The 27,973-nt window shown below is 36.4% G+C and overlaps 1 protein-coding gene across 5 annotated transcripts in view; it reads right to left on the bottom strand.

Moving 5' to 3' along the window:
* The window catches only part of ex (FERM domain containing expanded), a 329,475-nt gene that overhangs the window by 50,515 nt on the left and 250,987 nt on the right, over positions 1-27,973 (bottom strand). For all 5 annotated transcript variants that reach the window (XM_090369513.1, XM_090369514.1, XM_090369512.1 and 2 more), the window contains 4 exons: positions 22,908-22,984; positions 18,212-18,398; positions 11,427-11,654; positions 4,501-4,572 (listed from right to left, as the gene is read on the bottom strand). In XM_090369513.1, the coding sequence (XP_090225639.1) occupies positions 4,501-4,572; positions 11,427-11,654; positions 18,212-18,398; positions 22,908-22,984 (564 nt within the window). The remainder of the gene's footprint in view (positions 1-4,500; positions 4,573-11,426; positions 11,655-18,211; positions 18,399-22,907; positions 22,985-27,973) is intronic.

The following is a 27,973-nucleotide window of genomic DNA, read 5'->3' on the forward strand; positions in this document are numbered from 1 at the left end:
TGATTGCTGGAACAAACTTCTATCTGTTGTTCTGAAAGTTGATAGCTTAAATAAATTCAAGGTAGAACTAGACAAGCATTTGAAATGAATGGATGGGTGAAATGGGAAAGGGTGGTTTTTTTTTTTTTTTTGGCTGTTGCTGTATAAGGTTGCTTTCTTGCATGCATCATATTCCTCTACTAATGCTAATGCCAATAGCTGTTTTTAACTGAGTTTTTTTTTTTTTTTTTTTGATGATTTCAAAAATGTTTTTTTTTTTTTTTCTTTTTTTTCAATCACATACCATTTTGTCACAAATTGCTGAAGTTGATGTCATGAGTTGTATTATTGAATGCAGTTAGGAGTAAATGCTGAATTTGTAAACTAAATCTTCACATTTGGCAACGCCTTCAGTCAAGCTCCATGGAGCAATGTTTATCAGAGTGACCTCAGTTTATTTTTCAGGATATTATATTAAATGTGCTGAAAAGTGAATAAAATGCCTTCACGCAAGTGTTTGAACAATCCAAACTTATTTTGTTATATTAGTGGAAATTATGTAGTCCTCAAAGACATGATATTACAGCAAAGGCAGATTAGGAGAAATCTTTGGCAAACAATGCAAAGAAAAACAGTAGACTTCTTTACTGTTTTTGACAGTTCAATTGTTGATGAACCTGCTGAGGTAGCTGACAAACTGAATGAGTATTTTGCATCTACATTCACAAATGAGGTCTGTAGGGAAGTGGAGGCAAAAAATTTATCAAACTCTGGCAAGGAGCTAAATGATTTTGTAATAACTGATAACAAAGTGGGGGAGAAATTGTTGAAATTGAACATAAGAAAGGCACCTAGGGTGGATGGGATCTATCCAGTTATATTAAAGGAAGCAACAAAGGAAGTAAGCAAACCCTTAGCCATAATTATGAAAGCTTCCTTGGACTCAGGAGAGGTCCCCATGAACTGCAGATGTGCAAATGTGTCTCCAATTCACAATGTTGTTGTTATTTGGTTTTTAGGAGCATTAGCAACTAAGGCCAAATTGCTCCGGGGATATGCGGTGGTCATTCCCTGACCTTTCCTCATCCTCTGTATTTGGCGGTCATGGGCTCGAACCCCAGTCTAATCAAGAAACGCATGCTACGCACTGCTGCTCCTGCCCACCTGGTTATGGAAGTGCCCCAATTCACAAAGCAGGATCAAAGGGTGACATCAGTAATTACAGACTGTTAGTCTAACTTCTTTTCCAGGAAAAATAATGGAGTCACTGGTTAAGGAAGCAATGCAGGATCATCTAGACAAGACTGCAGTTATAGTTCAGACAAAGCATGGGTTTGTTAATGGGAAATCTTGTCTGACAAATTTGATTGGATACTATGATGTGGTTACAAAGGAACTGAATACAAAGAATAATTTTGATATCATATTCTTGGATTTTAGGAAAGCTTTCAATACTGTGGCACATGGAAGACTACTTTACATTTTGGAGCAGTATGGCATTAAGGGCAAGTGGCTACAATGGACAAAAGGATGGTTGAGTGGGAGAAGACAGAGAGTGGTTATCAATGGACACTGCTCTTCTTGGACTAATGTTATTAGTGGAGTCCCCCAGGATTCGGTGTTGGGCCCATTGTTGTTTTCAGTATTTATCAATGATTCGGTATTTATGATGAAGATATATCAGGGTTAATGTCAAAGTTTGCAGAAGATACGAAGGTTTGCAGGGTTGTTGATGATAGTAACGATAGCATGCTACTGCAACAGGATCTGAAAAAGTTGAGCAGATGGGTTGAGAGGTGGCAACTGAAGTTTAACATTGACAAATGTAAAGTACTGCATATGGCTATCGGTAACCCCAGAGTAACGTATCAACTGGGTGGTATTACACTCCGGGTAGTGGAGAATGAAAAGGACCTGAAGGTAATTGTGCAGTGAGACATGAAGTTTTCTGAGCAGTGTAAAAAGGCTGCAAGAGTAGCTCATGGTGTCTTATCAGTGATATACAGGAATTTTACTAGCAGGGATAAGGGAGTGATTATCCTCTTGTATAAGGCAATGGTCAGGCCACATCTTCAGAGCTGTATAGAGGTCTGAAGGCTTCATTTTAGGAAATATGTAAAGCTGCTGGAATGAGTACAGAGAAGGGCGATGAGATTGGTGAGTGGAACAAAGGGTGTTACCAAGAAAGGCTTAAATTCTGCAAATTGCAGCTTCTGGAGACTATGCACCTGTGAGGTGATCTAACTGAAATGTATAAGGCCTGGAATGGATTGAGCAAGCTCAATGCTAACGGGATTCTTCCTCTTGCTCAGATTGTCCACCTGATGGGGACACAAATTCAAATTGAGAAAGACAAATATATAGAATAGATGTGCGGAAATTTGCCTTTAGCCAGTGGGTGGTTGACAGTTGGAACAAACTTCCATCTGTTGTAGTGGAGGTCAGCAACTTAAATAAGTTCATGGCAGAACTAGATTAAATTAAATAATTAAGATTAATTAAATAAAAAAAATTATAACTCAATCTTGGAAAACAGAAACATCCAGACGTTTTTATGATTTTTATACAAAACAGGAAAATTAGAAAGATTTTAAATGCTCTTGGTTTTTTTGATTTACCAATAACAAGCACAGACAATCCATGCATCCCGATGACAAATGCACACAGCAATTGTTGTTGTTGTTGTTTGTTATTTGGTTTTTTTTTGGAGCATTAGCAACTAAAGTCATATTGCTCCGGGATATGCAGTGGTCATTCCCTGACCTTTCCGCATCCTCCGTATTTGGTGGTGACGGGCTCGAACCCCGGTGTAATCAAGAAGCGTGTGCTATTCACTGCTGCTCCTTCCCACCTGGCTACGGAGGCAACCACAGCAATTGTAACTCGCTATTTTCTCATCTTAAAACTTGGTGTAGGCATTTCTCTTTTAGTGTCTAGGGTTTCTCTCAGTAACTGCTTTCCATAATAAGCCCGTCTCATCAACATTATAAACATTTTCTTCCTACTAATTTGCTTAACTTTACTGAAGCAAACTTAACTTTTAAAGGACACCGCTGCCAATTCGTCTGCAGAAAAAGTTTCTTGCCTTGAATATCTAGTTCACGTATACCGTATGTCAGTTTAAAATTTTTAGCCAACCTGTGCTTGCCTTAAAATCTTCATTACCTCTTAATTTCCATTTAAAATCCAATGTTTTTTTAAACAACATTGGGTCAGACACTGGTTCACCTAAACTTTGCTTCTGAAGAAAAAAAAAAAAAAAAAAATCAAGTACATTCTCAAAAGCAGCAATTCTAGGTTTCACCATAGTCTTTTTCCTGCTAGTCCTCCTTCACAATCCATAATTGACACAAATTCTGTTATAGCATTAGAATTTTTCTTGATGTTGCAAATTGTTGAAGTCCCCACATTAAACTCTTTGGAGAGATTTCCTAAATTTTCACCTTTTCTAATTCTATTAATAATTTCTGTTTTTTGTTGCAATGTTAAAACTGTGTTTTCTTTTCGTTCACATTTTACCATAAAAAATTGAGGAAAATAATAAATCGCACAGTTCCGAGCTGATATTATTCTTACTGAATCTGGAGCTAAACTAATCTGAAATTCACTCATGGGTTCCGAGAAAACCCAGTAGGCCCTGTGATATTTTTCTAAAGCACACTTCTGAAGGTAACATACAATTCTACAGGTCACAACCATAAAACAATTTGCAGTTTTTGGTTTATTGGGCTTTTCGTTTGTACAATCTATTATTATAAATGGGTAGTAAACTCGATTTTTCTCTTATCATAATCAAAATTCAATTTGCAAATGTGATCACTATAACTGGTGTTTACTGTACCATTAATATAAAAAAAAAAAAAAAAAAAAAGAACAATCAGCCTTTCAAATTATTCCAGATAACCGACATTCTACTGTATTGTGCTTATTGTGGAGTGAAACATTGTTACCAAGATAAACAATGGAATCCACATAATAAAGTTTGCCAATCCTGAAGCATTGAGATTGTGGAAAAATGATAAAAAGAAGGCTGTGCTATTTGCAATTCCCATACTTTGGTAAGAGCCTACAAATGACTGTGATGACTGTTGCTTTTGCTTAGTTAATGTAGAGTGATACAATGCAAAGAGTAAGGGATACACCATTTCGGAGCTTATTGGCTCCTCCGAGGTGCTGTATGGGTGATGGTATCTGCTGAGAATAAGTAACAATAGTCTTCTCCTATGGTGAAGTGTTACTTGTTCGAGGTAGTGCAATACCATGGCAACTCGTGAAGGTACTCGCAATATGAGATATATTTAATGATGCCAATTTATAACTATTTAAGTAGCTGGCTATGTACTGAAATAATGCAATTGCACTAACTTGTACAATATGAGATACTGTAAGAATTTAATGCCTTTTCATTAAAAACTATTTTGCTTCTATTTTAGTTTTGCCTTAGTTTAATAACAGGATATCCAAATAGCAATAAAAACAAATGTACATATAAAAGAAAACACATAAAAATGAACTACTTACATCAAAATAAAGTTTTGCTATGTCAGACCACAGAAATGTTGATAAATGCTTTTTTGTAACACATCCACTTTCCTAAAAAGTAATTAAGAATACTAAATTATAACTATATAGGCTGAATATATATATTTTTTTAATATGCATACTACTTTTTCTACAGACAAAAATATTTGACTTCAAAAAATGAAAGCCAAAATTCATTCATATATGTTCTTTCAGGTACTAAGCACAAACAAAAATAAAATGTTTAATTACAGTTGATAGAGAAATAAAATAGATTACAAAATATGTATTAGTATGGCTAATTGCTGCAAGGAAGTAGATGTATGCAACTGAAAAAAGGAAAATAAAGAAATAAACAAAATTTCCCTCATACTTTTCCCACTGCACCAAAAAAGTGACCATCCAATTCTTCTTTAAACTTTACCAAAGTCTTTGCCTTGCAGACAGTTTCTCCAATGATCATCATCTACAACATGCTGCACAAGGGTTAACTTCGTGAACTTTGGTCTTATCTATCTTATTTATAAGATTTTAGAAGTACTAGAAGGTTCCTATCTCACTGGTTCATATCTCTCCTACCAAATACATCATTGTTCATTTTACTGATCTCCTTTCAAGCAATATACACACATCTCAATCAGGCCCACACTAAAATGTATATATGCCATACTTTGGGGTCCATACCTTTTAAATCGTTCCTCATAAGTACAACAATTAGTGCTCTCACCAATCTGGTAGCCCTTCTTTGAACCCTATCTAAAAATTCTAATTCTCTTTTTAGGGGTGGCCACCAAAACTTGAATGCAATATTATATTATAAGTGCAGTCTTAGCACTGCCTCAAGCCTAACATAGCCAAATGGTCAGGAGTGAAAGTGCAATAGCACACACTCTTTGAGTGGATTGTGATTCAAGCCCATAACTGCTAAATACGATTAATGATTGTATTCATGATTTATTGTAAACTCCTCTGACCTGATGGTCTTTCCAGTGTATAAACAAGAACTTATATAAATAAATAACAATACTCTTTACCTACTTGCAAAGAGCCAATAAATGGACGAGAGGACACAGTATGCCTTCATAGCCACCTGTTTGCTTCATGATAAACAAAGTTTAACATACAGTAAACACCCGTTGCTCATCAGTTTAAGTTATTCCTATTTTTCAGACCATATTTGTAACTAGTGCAATTATTTTTAAGTAATGTAGCTTAGTTTTTTATCATTACCTGGCCTCCTACCCTTCAAATCACCAGCAAACTTTGGCAGTCATTCCCCATATTCCCTCATCAATGAATGTTAGAAAGAAGATATTTTAAAAAAAAATATGAAAATTTTCTAAAAATTATGTATAAATTAAAAGCATCCATCAAGACTCAGTAGATTGCAGCTTTCAAGTAGTGCATATTGCATTTTGGAGTGCTCTCCATAAATATTCTAGAACAGGTTTCATTTTTATAATAGAGGAAACCTGATAAAAATAAATATAAAGAAAGACTACTTCTCTGCATGTATTTAATAATAATTATGAAGGAAGATGCTTCCTTCAATTGGTTATGATTTCCTACATTATCATGCCTTTAACAATCAATTAGATCACAGGAAACTTGTAACTTCAAAACAATGGTAAGATGAAAGATGCTGCAGTAGGTAAAGGCACAGATTTAAAGTACCATTAATATCTTAAGGGAGGTTAGGGGTTTGCTGAAATGGATGAATGGGGAGCTGGCCAATCAGATAGAGCAGAAAAAGATAGCATGGGATAGTTGCAAAGTGACGAAAAGTACTGAAGCCTACAACAGTTACAAGTTGACCTGTAACAGTACTACAAATAAGGTTAGGGAAGCCAAGACTGCATATGAGATAGCACTGGCTAAGAGAGTAAAGAATGGGGACAAGTGGGTTTTCATATACATGAATACAACAAAGAAGAAAGTGAATCAGACCCTTGTGCACTAGGCATGGGAAAGTCTTAAACAAACCAGCTGACGTTGCAATTGAACTGTACTTTGCACCTGTTTTTGCTGAAGACCCTTCACGATAAGAAGAAGCTGTGAAAGTGAAGCTGAGTCGTATGAAATTAGTGATTTTGAAATTACAGATGACTTTTTTATTAGAAGAACTTTCGAGCATAAAGGCAAGTAAGGCCCTGGAGTTGATGGCATATACTCAGTAATTTTGAGGGAGGCCACCATAGAGTGTATTGAGATACTGAGGCCTGACATAGCCGGGTGGTCAAGAGTGCGAGTGCAATAGCACACGCTCTTTGAATGGACTGGAGTTCAAGTCCGTGACTACTAAATACAATTAACATTTGTATTGATTGATTTATTGTAAACTCCACTGAGCTGGTGGTCATGTCGGAGTATAAACAAGAATATTCAAACATTCCATATTCCATTGAACCACTGAAGTTAATTATGAGGGCATCTTTGGACTCGGGAGAGATTCCTTTGGATTGGAGAAGTGCCAACATATCACCAATACATAAAGTTGGTTCAAAGAGTGATGTTATTGTTGTTATTTTGGTTTTTAGGAGCATTAGCAACTAAGGCCATATTGCTCCGGGATATGCGGTGGTCATTCCCTGACCTTTCCGCATCCTCCGTATTTGGTGGTGACGGGCTCGAACCCCGGTCTAATCAAGAAGCGTGTGCTACGCACTGCTGCTCCTTCCCACCTGGCTACGGAGGCACCTGTTCAAAGAGTGAAGTTGGTAACTACAGACCAGCTAGTCTGACTTCAGTGGTAGGAAAAATCATGTCTGAATTACTTAGTAAGCTATTTTGACACAGTTACTCATGAGCTAAATGTAGGGAACAAATTCAACACAGTTTATTTGGATTTTAGCAAGGTATTTTACTCAGTTTCTCGTGAGAGGTTATGGTATAAGCTGGAACATGTTGGGATTACTGGAAAAATTCTAAAGATGGATTGCTGGTTGGCTGCAGGGCAGAAGGCAGACGGTTGTGATTAATGGATATTCTTCAAATTCGTATAAAGTCAGAAGTGGGGTCCCCCAAGGATCAGTTCTTGAACCACTGATGTTTCTGATTTTTATAATGACACTGATGATGGGACAGAAAGCTTGATGTCAAAATTTGCAGATGACGTAAAGACTGGCAGAGTAGTTGACGATCAGTACCAAGCAGCGCTCCTACAGGATTACTTGAACAGGCTGCAAGAATGGGGGCAGCTATGTTTTAATGCAGCAAAATGCAAGGTCTTACACTTGGGAACAGCACACTCCAAAAGAAATTATACAACTTGGTGGGGTTGAATTAAAAACAGTAGATGAAGAAAGGGATCTGGGAGTTATGATATGGGTGAATATGAAGTTTTCTAAGCAGTGTAAACAGGCAGCCAGGAAAGCCCATGTTGTCCTATTAATGATTTATCAAACATTATGTAGAGATACGGAGGTCATAGCCTCACTGTATAAGGCAATTACACAGTGATACTATGACCTTCAGGCTTCATACTATGCAAGACCTCATACTTACATAGTATGAAGGCTTCATACTATGTAAGACCACATTTGGAATACCGTGTTCAAGTATGGAGACCTCGTCTGAAATAATAGCCATATAGTGCAAGGAAGTCACAGGCTTCCTTGCACTATATGGCTATTACTTCAGACCAGACAACACCAGTGTCTTCCAAAAGAGTAAAAAGAGAAAAACTAACATAAAGCAGCATTACTCTTTCAAACTAGTTCCGTGCCTGTGTCGAAATAGCACCCTACTTCTTTACTAATTTAAAGTTATTATAGCCAGAATAAGTAGCAATTTTATAACCTATTCACACAAACAATGACAGCAATATATAATCTCAAAAGCTTCATACTAAGTGAACAAACATTAAATTCAGAGTTAATAGTCACTGAATAAAAACAGAGAGAGAGAGATAAATAGAAGTAATGTTCCCAGTTGAACTTTAAGAAAAGGATGAAATTTATTAATCTCAAAAAGAAAGGTTTTAGTCAGGAAATTAATTATTAAAGTTTTTATTTATTTTAATCATTGGCAGTAGTGAATATTAAATATACAGATTAGAAAGACGCCATGGCAAAAATCCCCCCCACATTGCTTTTTAAGATAATGTCAGAAACCAAGGATTTTGAGTTGGTTCTTTGCACACAAGTGGTGCCATGGCTGAAATTCTCTTCAATTCTACTGTAGTAAGACTTTTAACACCATGTTTACTGTACATAAAGGAAATCAAACAAACAAATACAAGTTGAGGAAAAATTAAAGACAACCAGGTAAAAACAAAAAATTACTACTTATTATTAAAATTATTAAGAACTTTGCATCAATATAGTTACCACTGATCTGTATGATCTTTTCTCATACCTATGGTAATCAGGAATCACCAGACAGGTTTTTATCAATATCTAAATGAGACCAGTCCAGAGAATGTTAGATGTCCTTTGTTTTCAGAATATTTGAAACATAATTTCATATTGGGAAGCAGGGCAAAGTGTCAGTTGCCATCAAGAGTTTCCTTAAACAAAAAAAATATAAATAAATAAAAATGCCAATAACCAGACAATGCTAGGATGACAAAGATTCATTACTCAGCATACCCTTTTTCATTGTGCTGCACTGAAGAGTACCATGGCCAACACACTCCCAACGATGCAGTGAGGAATTTTTATGGGTTTTTCCCAATGTGGCCAAGTTAGTTAAGCAAGGATAGCATGGCTTGCTCCAGAAACTCGGGTTTTTCATCCAGCAAACAAACCACAGAGCATACATAATTTACAGACATATTGTATATGGTGCAATACAGCCTTTGCCTATGCCCATAAACCCTACAACAAATCAACCATAGTCAGTACACAGCACTACTGTTCATTCCTTAAGCACAATAGCCAGTAGTAATATACTAGCAGTTTATCTGCAAAATCAAAAGTGCATGCAACATGTGCTTTTTTTTTATCTTTTTTTTTTTTGAAAACTGACACCATTATCATTATGATATTATAATAATAATAACAACAACAACAACCACAATGGCATGCACTGCTCTGCATAGTGACATCTTAATTTTAAATATAAAAACACAGAAAAATGTTCATCAAAGTTGAGTGAGCAACAGTTAGGTATAGCCAGGTATCTCAGTTAAAGAGTTGAAAGAGCAGAACTTATTTTAATTATTTAAGAATAACACTGTTGAAATTAAAAATGTTAACTATTTCATTGGAATATTAATTAATTAAGAATTGACATTCCAGTTGCTGAAAGTGCAGTTGAAAAATGAAAATAAGTATGTGCAAAGATTTTTTTCATCTCCCATGGAATACTTAATAAATAGCCTTTTCTCATAGCTTGGCATAAATTCTGATTTTTTTAGGGCACAAGTTGCTCACTGGATTTTGATATACAGTTTTCATTAATTCAATTAATTTTTCATATTCTGGCTTTCAAGCTTTTATTAATATACTCCCAAGTACAGTTCAATAAGTTCCATTACAAATTATTTTGACATTTTAAATTTAATTTAAATTTAGTCCAAAGTGACAAAAACTGAAACATAAAAGCATTACATTTGTATTAATTGTAAGTTGTTTACAAAAATACATGACTCTTTGCTTTCATATAAAACCACTTCTCTCTAGTAAACACTAATGAGCAGTTTAATACAGGGTGGTTTATCTGTAGTTAACTGTACACCAGTTCCATTCACACTAATGGAAGGATTTCTCTGCAGTTTTTGACCAATATCCAAATCAAAGGTTAAAACCACATATGTATGGCCCACTTACTTTCAATTTGGGCTGCAATGAAAGCAGAAAAATCTGCATGAAGTGGAACCTCAAACAACCAGCAAAATGATGAGGTGGGAAATACTGAAGCATCCACCATACTCCTCTGACATAATTCCTTAATTTTGATCTGTTCCCCCAAATGAAAGAACCTCTCTGTTTTGAAAGCCAGACAGAATATTACACACAACAGTCTCTTTTAGATACTGATAAAAGCCAGTCTGCAAGCTGCAATTTCCATTTGCTTTTTATATACCCATGATAACTGGAACTTCCCAGTTACCGCAGATATTGAAAAAAGTTATACAGACATGCAGCAATTATACAAGGTAGAATAAAAATGTTCCAGGCCTAATTTGTTAAAAAAATTTTTAACTATTTTATTTTGTAACCTACAATGCATAATTTTTTTAACACCAGGTGGCATTTTGGTAGCATATACACAAAAGGTTTTATTTTCATCTGGGTTTTTTTTTCCAAGTAATAGATGTTCCTTTTTGTTGAAGAAATCTGACTAAAAGAGGATGTAGAAAGGTTGCTGAAGCTGCATATGGTGAAAAAAAGCTTTAACAAGGGACAAGATATCTCAAATGGTATAAGTACTTCAAAATGGATACAATATTGAGGATGATATAAGGCATGAGATACTTTGCATGCCAACTAATGTTAAACTTGTCTCCTGCATGAACTGAAAACACAGCTTGAAGTTAGAATATCATATGGTAGTTGCCAAATCAACATATATCTAGCATTTTGCATCAAGAGTTGATCAAATTGAGACATGAACTGAACTTTCATTTCATTTCAAATGAACTTTCATGAAACTGAAACAACTTGAAATTTTTTTGATTTTTAGGATTTCTAAAAACAATAGTGGAAAGAGATAAAACATGGTGAATTGGAAGTCTCCCAGGAAGCAAAAAATAAAACTGACAGATCTGAAGGGTCACTAAAGTTTCATTACACACACACACACACACACACACACACACACACACACACACACACACACACACACACACACACACACACACACACACACACACACCTCAGAATAGGTTTCCAAACACTGCAACAGTCACACTTTCCTGCTATTTCCTGGTTGTCACATTTTTCCTCAACCCTGATAATATGTAAATAAAATTTATTCATTACCTCAAATATCTCAATTCCTCTGAAACAAATACCAAGCCAAACAACAGACTGGGCCTTGGATTTTTTTCTGTATAACTTGTAAAGGTGCAAGTTGTGAGCTGCTCCTGCTGAATTCGAGGATTCTTTAATAAATAGTACCTGCGCTTCACCACGAGTAATCCCAACAACATCTCTATGCATTGCTGGAGCGTGCTGAACAATATAGTCCTCGCCCACTTTTTCTGCAATCTGCAAAGTAAATAAATAAATGTTGATGTTTACAATTCATTAACTAGTCAACTAAAATAAAACTAATATTCATAATGAATAAGATCAGCAACTCACTGATAATCAGAAATGGGTTAGTGCCTTGTTTCACACTTCAGGTATGAAATATTAGATTGAAGTAACAAGTCACTAAACACATTTACTACTTAATGAATGTTTCAGAACTTTTAGACTGTCATTTGTAAACAATGTCAATATGGCTCGAAAGTTATATTATGGATAATGCTATATGAATCCAGAGAAATCATAAAGTTTGCAGACTAAAGAACATAAAGTTTGTTCTCTCATGTGTTTTTCAGTCATGAGGAATTTAAATTGCTCAAGAAATGCAAGACATTTTCACAACAAAACAAACTGCTTTTACAACTAGTTATCAGTATTGCACTATTTTTCAAACCGATATTTTTTTGGCCACTATTTTTTGGCACTGACAAAAGGTTAATTGCCCATTTGTCTAATAGATGAGACACTTATTACAGACTCTTTCAAAAGGTGTGGACAACCTCAAAAACCCACTAAACATTCAAAAAAACCATAAAGAAGATACATGCATGTATCTTCTTTGCTAGCAGGGAAAAGGAAGTGATTATCCCTTTGTACAAGGCAGTGGTCAGGCCATGCCTTGAGTACTGCGTACAGGTCTGGATGCCTCATTTTAGGAAGGATGTAGATTTGCTTGAGCGTGTACAGAGAAGGGCAACAAGATTGGTGAGGGGAATGAAGGAATCCTCTTACCAAGCGGGGCTTAAATTCTGAAAATTGCAGCAGCTGGAGACAAAGCACCTGCGAGATGATCTGACTGAGGTGTATAAGGCCTTGAATGGGCTGAGCACGCTGAATTCTGATAGGATTCTTCCACTTGCTCAGATTAGGAACCTAAGGGGGCATAAATTCAAATTGAGGAAAGACGGTTGTAGAATAGATGTGCAGAAATTTGCCTTTACCAGTGGGTGGTTAATTGCTGGAACAAACTTCCATCTGTCATTGTGGAAGCTGATAGTTTAAATAAATTCAAGGAGGAACTGGGCAAACTTTTAGAGGAAATGGTTGTGTGAATTTTTTTTTTTTGGCTGCTGCTACATAAGCTCGTAAGCTTACTTTCTTGTATCACATGCCTCTATTACTATGTTGTCTGCAGAAACTATCACTGAGGTTGAAGAGGACACAGGGATATTCATCAGTAAATGAGGAATCTGCAGGGAGGCTACATGCAGTGTAGGAAACTGCATGCAAGCCTATTATCACAGCCACCAATGCATACCAGCATTTTAAGCGATATCATTGCCAGCATTCATGGACACTCGAACAGTGGCAGAAGGTGCTATGGAGTGATAACTCTTCTACAATGTTTCGTTCTGATAAACCAGTGTTAATGGGTGTAGAGACTGCATGGAGAGCACATCCTATCAGAGTGTAGTGTCTTTACCATTAAGTTTGGTGGAAGCGGCTTGATTATATGGAGCAGTTTCAAGGTTTCAGGCAGTGCTGGTAAAACTGCCTGAAACCTTGAAGTCTCACTTACTTCAATGTTTTGAACAATTATGTGTTCTCACACTATGGAAGTAAAATGGAAATGCACCCTGTTAATATTAGCACAGCAATGTTCTGTGAAATATGACTGGTTTGCTGAAAATGTTGAAATTTTACACAGGTTGGCTCCAAGCCCAGATTACTGGACCCTCCCCATGGACTGGAGATGTACAAATGTATCCCCAATTCACAAAGGGAATCAAAGGATGACAAGAGTTATTACAGACCTTTTGTTTAACTTCTGTTCGAGGGAAAATAACGGAGTCACTGGTTAAAGAAGCACTGCAGGATCATCTAGACAATACTGCAATAATTGAGACACAGCATGGTTTTGTTGAGGGAAAAATGTTGGCTGACAAATTTGATTTGATACTATGATGTGGTTATAAAGGAACTGTAAGCAAAAAACAATTTTGATATCATATGTTTGGATTTCAGGAAAGCTTTTGATACTGTTCACATGGAAGACTACTGTACAAATTGAAGCAGTATGATATTAAGGGCAAGTTGCTACAATGGATAAAAGGGTGGTTGAGTGGGAGAAGACAGAGTGGCAATTAATGGACGCTGCTCTTTGTGGACTAATGCTATTAGTGGAGTGCCCCATGGTAAGGTGTTGGCCCACTGTTGTTTTGTATATTTATCAATGATATTGATAAGGGTATATCAGGCTTAATATCCAAGTTTGCAGATGATAGAAAGGTTGGCAGGGTTGTTAATGACAATAATGGTGATGTGCTACAGCAACAGGATCTATAAAAGTTGGGCAGATGGGCTGAGAAGTGGCAACTGAAGTTTAACATTGACAAATGGAAAGCACTGCATATGGGTAGAAATAATGCCAGAGAAATGTACCAACTGTGTGGTACTACAGTTAGGGTGGTAGAAAATGAAAAGACCTGGGAGTAATTGTGTCATCAGATGTGAAGTTTTCTGAACAGTGCAGACAGGCTGCCAGAGCAGGTCATGGGGTATTGTCAATGATACACAGGAATTTTGCTAGTAGAAAAAAGGAGGTGATTATCCCTTTGTATAAGGGATACTTTGTACAAGGCAATGGTCAGGCCACACCTTGAGTACTGCGTACAGGTCTGAAAGCCTCATTTCAGGAAGGATGTAGATTTGCTTGAGTGTGTACAGAGAAAGGCAACAATATTGGTGAGGGGAACAAAGGGGTCCCCTTACCAAGATAGGCTCAAGTTCTGCAAATTACAGCATCTGGAGACTAGCCACCTGCGAGATGATCTGATAGAGGTATATAAGGCCTTGAATGGGTTGAGCAGGCTCAATTCTGATGGATTCTTCCTCTTGCTCAGATTATGAACCTCAGCAGGCATAAATCCAACTTGAGGAAAGACAGTTGTAGAATAGACTGTTGCTGTTATTTGGTTTTTAGGAGCATTAGCAACTAAGGCCATATTGCTCTGGGAATATGTGGTGGTCATTCCCTGACCTTTCCGCATCCTCCGTATTTGGTGGTGACTGGCTCGAACCCCGGTCTAATCAAGAAGCGTGTGCTACGCACTGCTGTTCTTTCCCACCTGGCTACGGAGGCGCCTGTAGAATAGACATGTGGAATTTTGCCTTTAGCCAGCGGGTAGTTGATCGCTAGAACAAACTTCCATCTGTCGTTGTGGAAGTTGATAGCTTAAACGAATTCAAGGAAGAAGTGGACAACAAACTTTTAGAAGGAATGGATGTGTGAATTTTATTTATTTTCATTATTTTTTTTTTTGGCTGATGCTACATAAGCTTGCTTTCTTACATCAAATGCCTCTACTATTATTATTTTACATTAAAATACAGCCACAGAACTGTGTGTGGATTTCTGTTTGGATTGTCTGTTAGACATCAACTGATTATGACTGCTTCAAGAAAGATACTGTTGCAGACTGTGCCTCTTCAGTAATGTTGAGCCAAAGTTTTGTTTATAACAATGGCCCTGCTGTATATTTGGACGTCAAAAACATTTCCAAATCTTAACCAGCACTTTTAACTTAAAGTCTTTATATTTCAGAAAATTTTCAAAAAATTACACAAAAATTACAAATCACCAAATACAGTCTTTCAGAATTATTTAACCCCAATTTGTCTGGAGCTCAACCCAAAAAAACCATCATCAAATAACATACTATAATGAGTATAATAATGTAATAGTAATTTTTATTTGTTATACTGCACTGCTTCAATCTAAAAGCAGCAGACTTAGAAGTCCAAGTTCAAGGAACAGGTCAAATTTCAGTCATTAACACAAAATAAAGATAATCTGAAGTGATATTGCCAGGATCTCAATTTGTATATGGGAAAATACACATACAGGGTGTTTCAGTTAAACGTTTCAGAACTTCTAAGAGGGGTAGGGTACATCCTGACAACTCGAAATCATATAGCAATGTGGGGGTCAGAAATGCTTTCCTGAAGCGGTGTTGTACACAGAAGCACCATAAAAAGAAAAGAGACCGTAAGTGAGAAATCGTTTTAATAATACATTAAAAGAAGCAAAAGGTACATGGGTTAAAGTAAGTGTTCGAAGTTTCTTCCACGGGCTACAATGCACGCCTCACATCTCCGACGCATGGACATCCGAACATTCTGGAATACTCCAGGCGAATTTCGAATTTCTTCGGCAGCTACTGCGATTCTTGCAACCAGCTCCTCAGCATTGTCAACAGGAGTGTCATAAACTAGCGATTTCATATGACCCCAGAAATAAAAATCAAGACATGATAGGTCGGGTGACCGAGCAGGCCAACGCACGGGACCACCACGTCCGATCCACTGTTGACCAAATGTGACATCCAGGTAGTTACGAACATCTCCGCTATAATGGGCAGGGGCTCCATCGTGTTGGAACCACATTGTCTGTTGCGTCGATGCAGAAATCTGTTCATCTCTCAAAAGTTGTGGCAATACTTGCTGCAGAAAGATCAAGCAGATAGGTCCGGTTAGATGACACGGTAACAGGTAAGGTCCGATGAGGTGATCTCCGATAATACCGGCCCATACATTGACCGAAAATCGAATCTGTGCTGCACGACGTCGTATTGCATGCAGGTTCTCGACCGCCCAGATATGGTCGTTATGCGTGTTGAAAATTCCTTCCCTTGTGAAGGATGCCTCATCGGAAAACAACACTTCAGCAGGAAAAAGGGGATTTGTAGCACATTTTCCAAGGTACCACTGTGCGAAAGCAATACGAGGTTGAAGAAACTTCGAACACTTACTTTAATCCATGTACCTTTTGCTTCTTTTCATGTATTATTAAAACGATTTCTCACTTACGGTCTCTTTTCTTTTTATGGTGCTTCTGTGTACAACACCGCTTCAGGAAAGCATTTCCGACCCCACATTGCTATATGATTTCGAGTTGTCAGGATGTACCCTACCCCTCTTAGAAGTTCTGAAATGTTTAACTGAAACACCCTGTATAATATGTGCATAAAATAAATTGATTTTTATAAGACAAAAAACAGTGTTTATTCTCTCAGAATCCCAATACTGCTTTTTTGTTTTAATTAACAAATTGCATTCCCTATACAGTATGAACAAAACAAGATAGAAAAACTTAAAAAAATAAAATAGTTTGTTCATATGATATATAGGCTGACCTCAATTAACGCATTAATCGAATATAATAATCAATAATTTGACCCTGGGGGTGAGTATGGGCTTGGCACACCCAGGGTCCTGAGTTGGATATCATCATCATTCTTCTCTTCTCTTTCTTGGTGATTCCCTTCTAGTTTTGATTCTCTCTCTCAGGGTAACTCAATTTTTTTTTTTGGCTGTTGCACCATATGGCTAATAATAATAATAATAATAGGAAAAATTATAATTGGTCCTTGACCAGGAATGTTCATAAAGAATTTTAAAAATACCTTTTAAATAACTTGAAACTGTATACCATGTAAAAGATAATGAAAATAATTATATATTTAAATGTTTATTGCATAAAACAGCGGTTCCCAAACCGTGTGCTGCAGAATACTTTAAATTTTCGAGGGAAACGCAATACTCGACATCTGTCAGACACCACGTGAATTACTAGTTCAAGGTAGTTCACAGTTTCAACATTTCTTATTAAGTTGTTTGGACCTAACTACTTAATAAACGGAACTGTTAGGTATTTCTTTTGGTCTAGGTGCGCTGTGAAAAAATTACTCAGACGCTAAGGGTGCCGTGAACCGAGAACCTCTGACATAAAATACACAATGAAGAAACAATTTGTTACAGAAATATTTGAACAGAGTCGTTTGAACAGTGTTAACTTTCTCTTTTCAATCAATTTCCGATAGCCGAAAACAATCTTCTGGGCCCTGGTGAAATAAATATAGCAAAGAACCTTTGAGGTTCTTTGTGTTACGATAGATTTCATCTAGTTCTTTTACCGTTATCTCCTTTGCAGTAACATTTTCATCTGGCTCATTTAACTGTGTTAGAATTAGAAATTTAAATTCAAAAATTAGAATTTTAAAATGCAAGTCTGCATTGACTTTATTAGCAGAAGACAAACAAGTAACAAGTCTTCTTCTGATGGTTGATGGAACACACCGAGGCGGGCAGCAGGCAAATGTTTGTTTATTGCCTGTCCCGATGCACGGTAAACTTAACGCACGATTCAAATCTTTTTGAACTATCGCATAAAAAAAAAAAAAAAAGATCACGGTAACTGAAAATTTGCATTGTGTAAAGTGAAATGTGGTATAATTTTTTTTTAAATAGCGGTTTTAAACGAAATCAATTGTAAAGGTGAAATGTGGTATAATTTTTTTTTTAAATAGCGGTAACTGAAAAACGGGTTAATCGAACTTGTGTTATGCGAAGCCGGGATTTATAATCATAAAAGGAACTAGATGCAAACTGGTTGTGGTCCTCCATGCATCGCTAAAAAAAAATCATTAAAGACATTACCAACACTGCTTGACTTGTTTTGACTTTTGATTCACACTGTACTAAACAAATGTATACAGGGGTGGGGAAGGACTTACCCATGAAGGAAAGTATTTCAGTATTTCAAAATACTTCTCAGTATGTTTTTCTGAATTGTAATTCCCAAGGTCAGCTTGCAGTGCATAAGCAGCGAGTTGAAATGCCCTCTCTTCACTAAGCGGCAAGCAGAAATTTGCAACATTTTCTCGGAGCTGGAGATAGTAATGATATCTAGCAATTCTATCACTAATGCAAAATAAAAAAAATATGTATTATAAGTAACATTTATTATATTATTTATCTTGACTCTTAAAAATAAATATGTATTACAGTCTGTACATAGCTATTCTTTCTCTCACAGAAAAAGATATTCACTCATAACCACTAGAAAGAAAATATATGAGGTGAGATCAAATGTATCTGGATTGTATTACTCCTAAGATTTTTCCTAGATATCTGAAATCTCAATATCCAACCTCTGAAAACAATGTTTTAATTTTGATAAAAAGCATAAATCATGGAAATCAGATCTAGTGAATATAAATGGTGAGAGACAATAGTCATGTTACTCTTGGTGAGAAACTCCCACATTCAGATTATTGTGAGTAGTACCCAATCTCTGACAATTTTTCAGACATTTTCATAGCACATCAAGTAATCAATGTACAGATTTGTTAACCAACTTCTTGATGCATGATCTCACAGTTGTCAAAAATACTTCTGGCTTGTTCTTCAGCTGCTTGTGTATCAACCAGAACAGGTCAGTTGGAATGACTCATTCAGGTCAATCCAACCTGAATGTACGATTTCTAACCAGGAGCAATGCTGTATTGTTCCTTAACTAAGTATTCTCCTTATATAGCACCCAGTGATTTCTTCTTATTCTTGGAACTAAAATTTGCATTAAAACAAAAGCAATTGTAGGTTGTTTATGAATAACCATGAAAAATCGCAACGTGGATCAAAGGAGAACCAAAAAACAGTAGTGCCAGAAATGCTTCTACAGTGGGAATTGTTAGACTTATGATATCAAGTGCAAAAGGAATCTCTTCAGGTGAGAAAGGATATAATACTGTTTTAAAATACAATCCAGGGACTTTTACAATACAATCCTCATATTAAGCAAGGCTAGTGACAGTTTTTGATCATACCTCATATTAACCAAGGCTAGTGACAAATTTTATGATAAAAACCTATTTTACTTACAATACACCTTGAATCCATTAAGTGTGCAGAAAATGATAACTAAAAACTTTAAAGCGTTGCAAAATTTTAAAAGCAACTTTGATCTGCTAAAAATAGCAAATGGAAAAACAGAGGGATATTGGAAACCACACATTTCAGGATGTTTGTCTTTTGCCAATGTTAAAAGAAAATAGTGAAATGTAATATAAGTGATCATACATTATAAAAGGCCACTTTAAAAGTTGGTTTTGTGTAATCGCAAGCCGCTAGGATTTATAAGGGGTAATTTAATATTGTCAAGATGACTAGATATTTCAACAAGAACATGAGCAGCAAGCATTTGGGATAACGGTTATATTAAAACATTCTAATGGCCACAGATTCAAATACTTCTAATCTACTAGCTGGGCATAGTTATAAGATAAACTCAGCTTTTCTTATATGTAGACGCCAAGTGATGAACATGTGTGCATTTAGTTCTATTTTTGAAAAATCTGAATAAAGGACATTCCTTTATCCAGATTTTTAATATATTCTTTATAACATATTCCTTTCTTTAGTTTGTCAGAAATTGGCAGAAATGTTGGGAAGGTTAACATGTCCAACCTTGTTAGTCTGCCTCCCACTTCTCTCTTTCAGTAACGGAAAGACAGATGCAGTGTGAACGTGTGTACAGTTTATCTGCATATCTGTTGCATATTGTTTTTCTTTCTTCTGTGCTTTCTTAGCACTGTATTGTTAAAATGTTTAAGCAAAAGCAAAGGATGTCTGAATCACCAACAATTTGTTACATTATGTAGATGGTTTGCAACAAAAACCTGAGGAAGACAATCTACGGTATTACTAAACGTGCATATTCTTTGCATGTTAGCTGCAAAATTAGTGATCAGGACAAAATTGGGACAAAATCTAAAAATCTGCCTTTTGCTGTTCCTATGGTGTGGCAAGAACCATGCAACCACATTCAGAATTGTTATTTCTGGATAACAAAAATATCAGGAATGTCCAGAAAAGGTAAACATAGCATTAAATACAGTAACACATCATCTCAATAAGGCCTGCCAATACTAGACACCCCCCCCCCACCCTCAAAATCATGGATAAAGGAAACAATGATGAATAACACGAGAATTTTCATGTTGCAGACTTTGTTGTACCATACAACATATTTAAACCACCAACTATAAAATTATAATGCACCACACTTAATTAAGCAAGAGTTCATGTTTTAAACTTATCTGAAGCACAAGCACAACCCGGGTTCTAGGTTACAACAGTGGAAGTTACTTCAAACAGAAACTAAAATTACAATATATCAAAAGCATCACAAAGTGTTTTTTTTTTTTTTTTTTTCCCCCAAGATATTTCATTAAGGAAGACAGTATATGTTTCTGTAAAGATACTAAGTGGTCTTCTGAATGAACTAGACATTGAACACAATCCTAATAATGGCATATATCTACTGATGCCTCAAAATTAAGTTTAAAACTAATGTTTTCTGAACAACAGAAATGCATTCTCATCAGTTCCTCTGCTACATGCTGTTAGTTTGAAAGAAACATACAAAAGTATGCCTGAGATCCCCAGTGCAACAAAATACCATGGCTTTGCTTGGAATGTCTATGGTGATCTTAGGGCAATTACTCACTGATCTACATGACAAGTGTTTTCTATGTTTGTGCAACAGAAAAACATTATATTGTGCAGCAGTGAGAAAAGAGGGAGAAATTTTCATCAGAGAGAAGCAATATAAAATATGTTCTACTGGTTGAATCACAAAAGGTTTCTTCCTTAACCTTTGCATATAAAGTCTGGATTAATGAAGAATTTTGTTAAGGCTCTTGATAGAGAAGGAAGTTGATTTTACTACCTAATCAAAGTGTTTTCCAATTTAACAGATGCAAAACTGAAAGAAGGAATTTTAATTAGGCCTCAAATAAAGAAACTCCTTGAAGTTGATTTGTTTGAAACAAAACTACAGGATATGACACTAGCAGACTACCAATTGTTTAAAGCAGTCATGCATGGATTTCTTGAAAGAAGATAATTAGCAATCTCTGGTTTCAACTTTACTACAATATTATGAAGTGTGGGCTGCCAAATGCCTTTGAAAATTCATTTTCTTTGTTCACATTTAAATTTTTTCCTTAACCTTTGGGAGATGTAAATAATGTGAGATGCAATGTTTTCATCAGGACATATCCACGATGGATAAGTGGCCCAAGGTCAATGGGATACTGCCACGATGGGAGATTATTGCTGGGAAAAGAAAATGGACTAGAAGAAAAACCCTATAAGTGACAATGTTTCTAAGAAAATAGAATGTATGTTGTACATTATATGTTTGATTAAAATATTTTAAGATCTTTTTTAATATAGCATGGATATTATTGTATGATATCTGAAATTGGTCACTCATTAAGTTACTAAAATTACAGTATATCTTTCAACAGAGATGTGATAGACAATTTTTGTTTTTTGGAACCATCAGATCAATTTCCCATAGAACCTGCAACTTGTTATTCTGGAGGTACAAAAAAAAAAAATAAATATATATATATATATATATATTTTTTTTTTTTTTTTTTTTAATCATTGGCTTGTTTAATCTTTCAGTAGTTCAATAATGTGAACATGTTAGAAAAGTTATTCTTTCAAATCTACTACAATGTTAATTTACACCAAAATCATTCCTGTGCAATCTAAATCAAGCATATTTTTGACTGATCCAATGAATTATAAACATTTCTAGGTACTCGCTATCTTCTTATTTTTCTCCCCAAAAATTAAATTAAAAATTCATCTTTTATGCTACAGAAACTTAGATATGCCTCTTGAGAATCACTCCCCTCCTCCATAACTGCCAATTTTCAATAAATCCTAATTCTCACCTTTGATGACCAGTTTTTTATCTGTGTAATGCTCAGTACTTACTGCTCAAGCTCTTATAGCATAGAAGTATATACTAATGAATAAAAAATACCCAAAGTATCAATACGTGACATTATATATTCCATGAAGCGTTAATCAATTGTCAATTTTACACAAAAACTAGGAATCCTACACACTTTTTTCAAAAAAAAAAAAAAAAAAAAAGATGTTCATAATTAATAATTACAATTCATGATTACAAGTGTAATTTTTTTCATTTTTTTTAAATTCTGATTTGATTATTGAAATAATTTCACTCTAATACTGAGCAGCTAAGCCAAAATAAGAATATGTTAATGTTTAAAAGAATTTATGTACAAAGTTTTCATTTTTACCAATTTTCAAGGTTGCAAAAAAATTTTATTTAAAAAAAAAAAAACTAACTCTTAAAATGGTTAATAACATACTCTACTACTAAAACTCATTTATCTGATAATGATTCAATTAACATAAGAATGATCTGGTTATCTAAGATCTTTTTATATAATTTGAGTATAATACTATTTTGAATATGTCCATGGTAAAGATAATTTTACTTTTTGTGAATAATTTATAAAAACTTCATATAAAATGTGAAGCAATTAATATAAATTATGTCTACTGAAAATCTCTAACACAAATTATGCAAACCATATATACCTGAGCAGAAGATGACAGTCAACGTAGAACTGAACTCTAAAGAAAAGATGAAGAGAACCAGCGGTATTACTTGTCCCCTACAAAAAAATCAAACAAACTATGTGAAAAATTAATTTAATATACAGAAATTTGCATGAATTTCACATATATTATATACAAAATTGAAAATCTCAAGGTGTATATATACGCAAACATATTTATATGAGTTTTCTATTTCACTATCTTAAGGATTAAACTTTACTGTGAGCTACTACAGCTTAAAAGTTTTATGGATTTGTTCTGATTAGTGTTGAGACAACTCAGGCTGAAGTTATTCCCATCACAAATAATTCAAGCCTAATAATTATATATTATAATTAATATAATTTCTTAATAAAAGAAATGGCACATATGATACAAAGTGACCAGAATAATGCAGATAATTTGAAACAAATTTATTATATTCAAGATCATTGTCACTTAGTTTATAAAAAAAACACATTTTTTCTATTAAAATACTTGTATCCTCATTTACATTAATTTTTTTTCCAGTGCTACTAATACACTTACATTCAAAGCAAAAAAAAAAAAAAAAAAAAAAATTTTTCATAGAAAATAACCCTAGTTGCAAGAATATTCTAATGTGTAAAACCATTGCACATTCTTGAATTATCGTAAAAGATAGGGAATAAATTTTCTGATTACACCATCTGGAAACCACAAATACTCCCACATTACAAACATCACTCATGTGTAATAAAATATTTGGAAAATTGTATAAATTAAGGGAAATTGTATTCTTATCAAAAAGTCCTAAGTAAAACTAAAGGAGTCTATTTTTCACTTGTTTCAACACAAGCTTCTTTATCTTCTTTCGTCTTCTCAACCTCCAACCCAAGCACAGTACTATAGGTTCTAATACCTCTCGTGTTTGGGGTTCACATAAAAAAAAAAAAAAAAAAAAGCAATGAAGACCATTTCAAACTTGTTTCAAAGTGGCAAGTCAAAAAAATTAAGACTCACGACTATGAGTTCTATACCAATTTTTTGGAGTATTTACATACATATAAAGCACCTATTTATCTCATCAGATACTACAACCAGAGGCCAAAAAGCCTTGAAACGATGCCATCTGGGTGGTGGCATCTGCCGAGAATAAGTAACATTAGTCTTCTCCATTGATGAAGCATTGCTTATTTGAGGTAAAACAATATCAGGGCAAATCATTGTCAGGGCATTCACAATATAAGATATAACAAAAATGATGCCACTTCACCTACTTCTGTGGTTAACTAGGTACTAATATGACACAATACACAAACTTGTCTTTTAGTGTTTCATCACTGTAAACATTTGTAACCATTTCATACATTTCTGTTGCAGATTTTCCCATTTAATATTCATTCACTGCAAAATTATGACAGCAGACATTAACACTACTAATGAAACTGGTTGTTACCTGGAATGTCAGCCTACTGGACAAATCTCTCTCTCTCTCTCTCTCTCTCTCTCTCTCTCTCTCTCTCTCTCTCTCTCTCTCTCTCTCTCTCCATCCACTGGAGGAAATTTGTATTACAACATAACACTCCCATTTATTTTCAAACTCACTGAATGTGACCGCAACAGCACCAGACTAGGAACTTTATTGCCACATCTTGTGTACACACACTTTTCCCTTCCCATTCACCAACCCCCTATAATGGAAAGAAAAGAGAAGAGAAGAGGACATGTCTAGAGGATCTTGATGCTGAATCAAGAGGTAGCGAAGCCAGATGGAAAAAAAAAAAAAAAAATCTCACTATGTCTCAACTTCACAAGTTTGGTGTTGAATGAACAACAATGATATAAAAGCCTTGGGGATGGCGGGAGATTGTTTTCTATGAAGGAAAAATTGTTTATTTCGCCAATTTGAGATATGATCTTTTTGAGAAAATGGCTGTTTCATCATACCCCCATACTGTTTCATCATACCCCCCGTTTATGAGAAAACATTTATTTTAAAAACGGCCCTTGAAAATATATTCAAAGAGAACCCTAACAGGATCTCCTCCGGACTGAGGTCTCAAATTGTGACAATATTTCACAAAATGGAGACAATTCTCCATGGTACATACTTAGAAAGTGAGAGAATAGCTACACGGCTACAAACCTATATGGAATGTGGGGCAAATAAAATGCCACAGCGCGCCCCCACATATGCTCAAGCGCTGAGGAATATACCAAACGAGGCAGGGAAAACAAACAAAGTGGAAATCCAACAAAAGAAAGTATTATTGAAAACCCCGAACATCGTCATACTGAGACCCACCGGAGAAGAGAGACCGACCAGTGAACAAATAAAGCAAAAAGTCATAAACAATCTCAAAGAGGACTTCGAAGACACTAGGATAGAAGTCTATCCGAAAAACAAGAAGTCCTGGTATCCTAATTGAGACGGAAAGCAAGGAGGAAGCCGAGGAGATAATAACGAACCCCAAGCTAAATACCCTGGGACTCATGGCAGAGACCCCAAAAAAGAAAGGCCCATCAATAGTTATTTTCAATGTGGACCAAAATCTACAACCACAACAACTCACGGAAGAAATATATAGAAGAAACCTAAAAAGCCACCTACCGAATCAAGAAGGGGCGACACTGCTGACCCCAAAATACAGAACGCAGTCCAAAATAAATGGAGGATATAACTGGACAGTTGAGCTGACTCCGCCCGCCTGGCAGGTCCTAAAAAACCAAAGCAGGATTTTTGTCGATGGAGCTGCCTCCGTTTTAGAGAACATGTGGCCATACCGACATGCTTTAGATGTTGCAAATATGGCCACACCACTCACACCTGTGCCCAAAAGGAACCAACCTGCGGCCACTGCTCAAGAGAGGGGACATGATTTTAAGACCTGCCCCAACAAAACTAAGGAACCCATCTGCACCAATTGCAAAAGCCTCAGAATGGATCACAACCACTCCATCCGAGACTCAAACTGTCCCACTTACCTCAAGGTAAAAGGCACCTACCAACAAAGAATCGATTATGGTAGTACAACATAAAAAATACAATTGCGGCGTACTAAAGATACACCAACTAAACGCCCAGCGAGCTCGAGCGGTTGCTAAGCAGGTACAACTCCAAGCAGATGAGGATAATGCCGACATCATCATAGTCTTAGAACCGTATACCAATCAGAAACAAGTAAGGGGATACCCGCTCAATTATAAAATTGTTCAAAGCAACGAAGACACCCCCTGGGCAGCAGTACTAGTAAGAAATCCAGAGATAACGGTTACAAAGATACCACAACTTTGCACGCCCTGGGCAGCCTGTGCCCATATAATATGCTCCATAGGCAGCTACTACATAATAGCCCTCTACTGTAGGCCTGGAATAGAAATCGACTTTGCCACAACATATCTACAATCAGTACAGACAACCCTGGTAGGGCATAAAATCTTGATTGGAGCGGATGTTAACTGCCGATCACCTGTCTGGCACAGTGCCAAACCGGACCACAGGGGAACCTCAAACGGACGGAAACTAGAAGACTTCCTAGCAAATTCAATATTTACAGTCATAAACCAGCCGTTCTGCCTCCCAATGTATTGTAACATGCTATGGGAAGAAACGATCGACATAACTTTAACGTCCAGAAATATAGATACAAACGTAACCCACTGGACTGTACAAAACGCGTGGACTACGTCTGACCACCGAACCATCACTTACAGCATACAAAGGAATCAGGCTCGAACAGTCGCCACTAAATACCTGTCAAACAGATTCGCAATCGGGAAAGCAAATTGGGACGCCTACTGCAATTTCCTATCCACCCAAGGGAGACAGTACATGGAGGACTTGGACAGACGGGAGACGGAAGGTGAAAGGATAGACCCCAGCCAGTTCGCACAAGATATAACCTGCATAATCATCAATGCAGCGGAAGCGTCCATGACAAGGAAAACTCCGATGACGGGAGCAATGCCATGGTGGACCCCGGAGCTGAAAAAGAATGAGAAGACAAGTACAGGATAAAAGAAAGCAGTATCAAAGGGCACGAAGAACATGGCCCGAGGCGGAAGTTGCAGAACTGAGACAACAATATAGACAGATCCGAAACTTTTATACAGAAACTATTAAGAAAAACAAGAAAACATCCTGGGAACGACTTGTCCAAGTAACAGGAAATACTGAACCCTGGGGAGTGGTGTATAAAATCACCACAAACAAACTCCCCAGAGGCGAAGTGATGACCGCAACAAAGACGGCGCAAGGAACACTCACTGCAACATGGCAGGACTCAATAAAGAATATACTCAGCAATCTAATCCAAGACCCACCAGGCATACTAACAGAGGACCAGAAAGCCATCTGCCAAGCAAACGAAGAATATGAGACCCAACAACTAGAACCCCCTTTCACAGCCAACGAACTACAAGAAGCGGTATCACAAACCAGGAACAAAAAGTGCCCTGGCCCCGATCTCATCGAGCCGGAAATGGTCAAGAAAGCAGCGGAGGTTATGCCGGATCTCCTGCTCCGACTGTACAACACCTGTATCAAAGAGGGCCAGTTCCCCACCAGCCGGAGGACGGCCAATCTAAAACTGATCCTCAAAAATCGAAACAGACACCAGGAAAATCCCAATTCATATAGACCCATAGCCTTATTGTCGACACTAAGCAAGCTTTACGAAAGATTATTACATAAAAGGATCCACAACCACTATAATGAGGCAAACCTGAATTCACCCAAGCAATATGGCTTCAAATCGGGATCTTCGACCATAGATGCCGTCCAAGGCCTAATCACCAAAGCGATGCAGTGTACCAAGAAATATTTCCTTGTCATAGCCGTCGACTTTGCTGGGGCATTTGACACCCTCTGGTGGCCGAGCGTCCTTTGCAGGCTCAGGGCAGCGAGAACACCAAGCAATTTGTACAGGAGCATCAAACCTTATCTCTCGGACAGAAACGTCCAAGTAATAACGCCCCACAAGAAGTTGACCTGGCCGGTCCGCAGGGGCTGCCCTCAGGGATCTGTCCTGGGGCCGCTCCTGTGGAATATAGTGTTTGACGAGTTCCTCACCATGGACCTGGTG

The sequence above is a fragment of the Mastigoproctus giganteus genome, chromosome 3 (assembly GCF_048544385.1).
Source record: "Mastigoproctus giganteus isolate SK-2022 chromosome 3, ASM4854438v1, whole genome shotgun sequence".
Classification (NCBI taxonomy): domain Eukaryota; kingdom Metazoa; phylum Arthropoda; class Arachnida; order Uropygi; family Thelyphonidae; genus Mastigoproctus; species Mastigoproctus giganteus.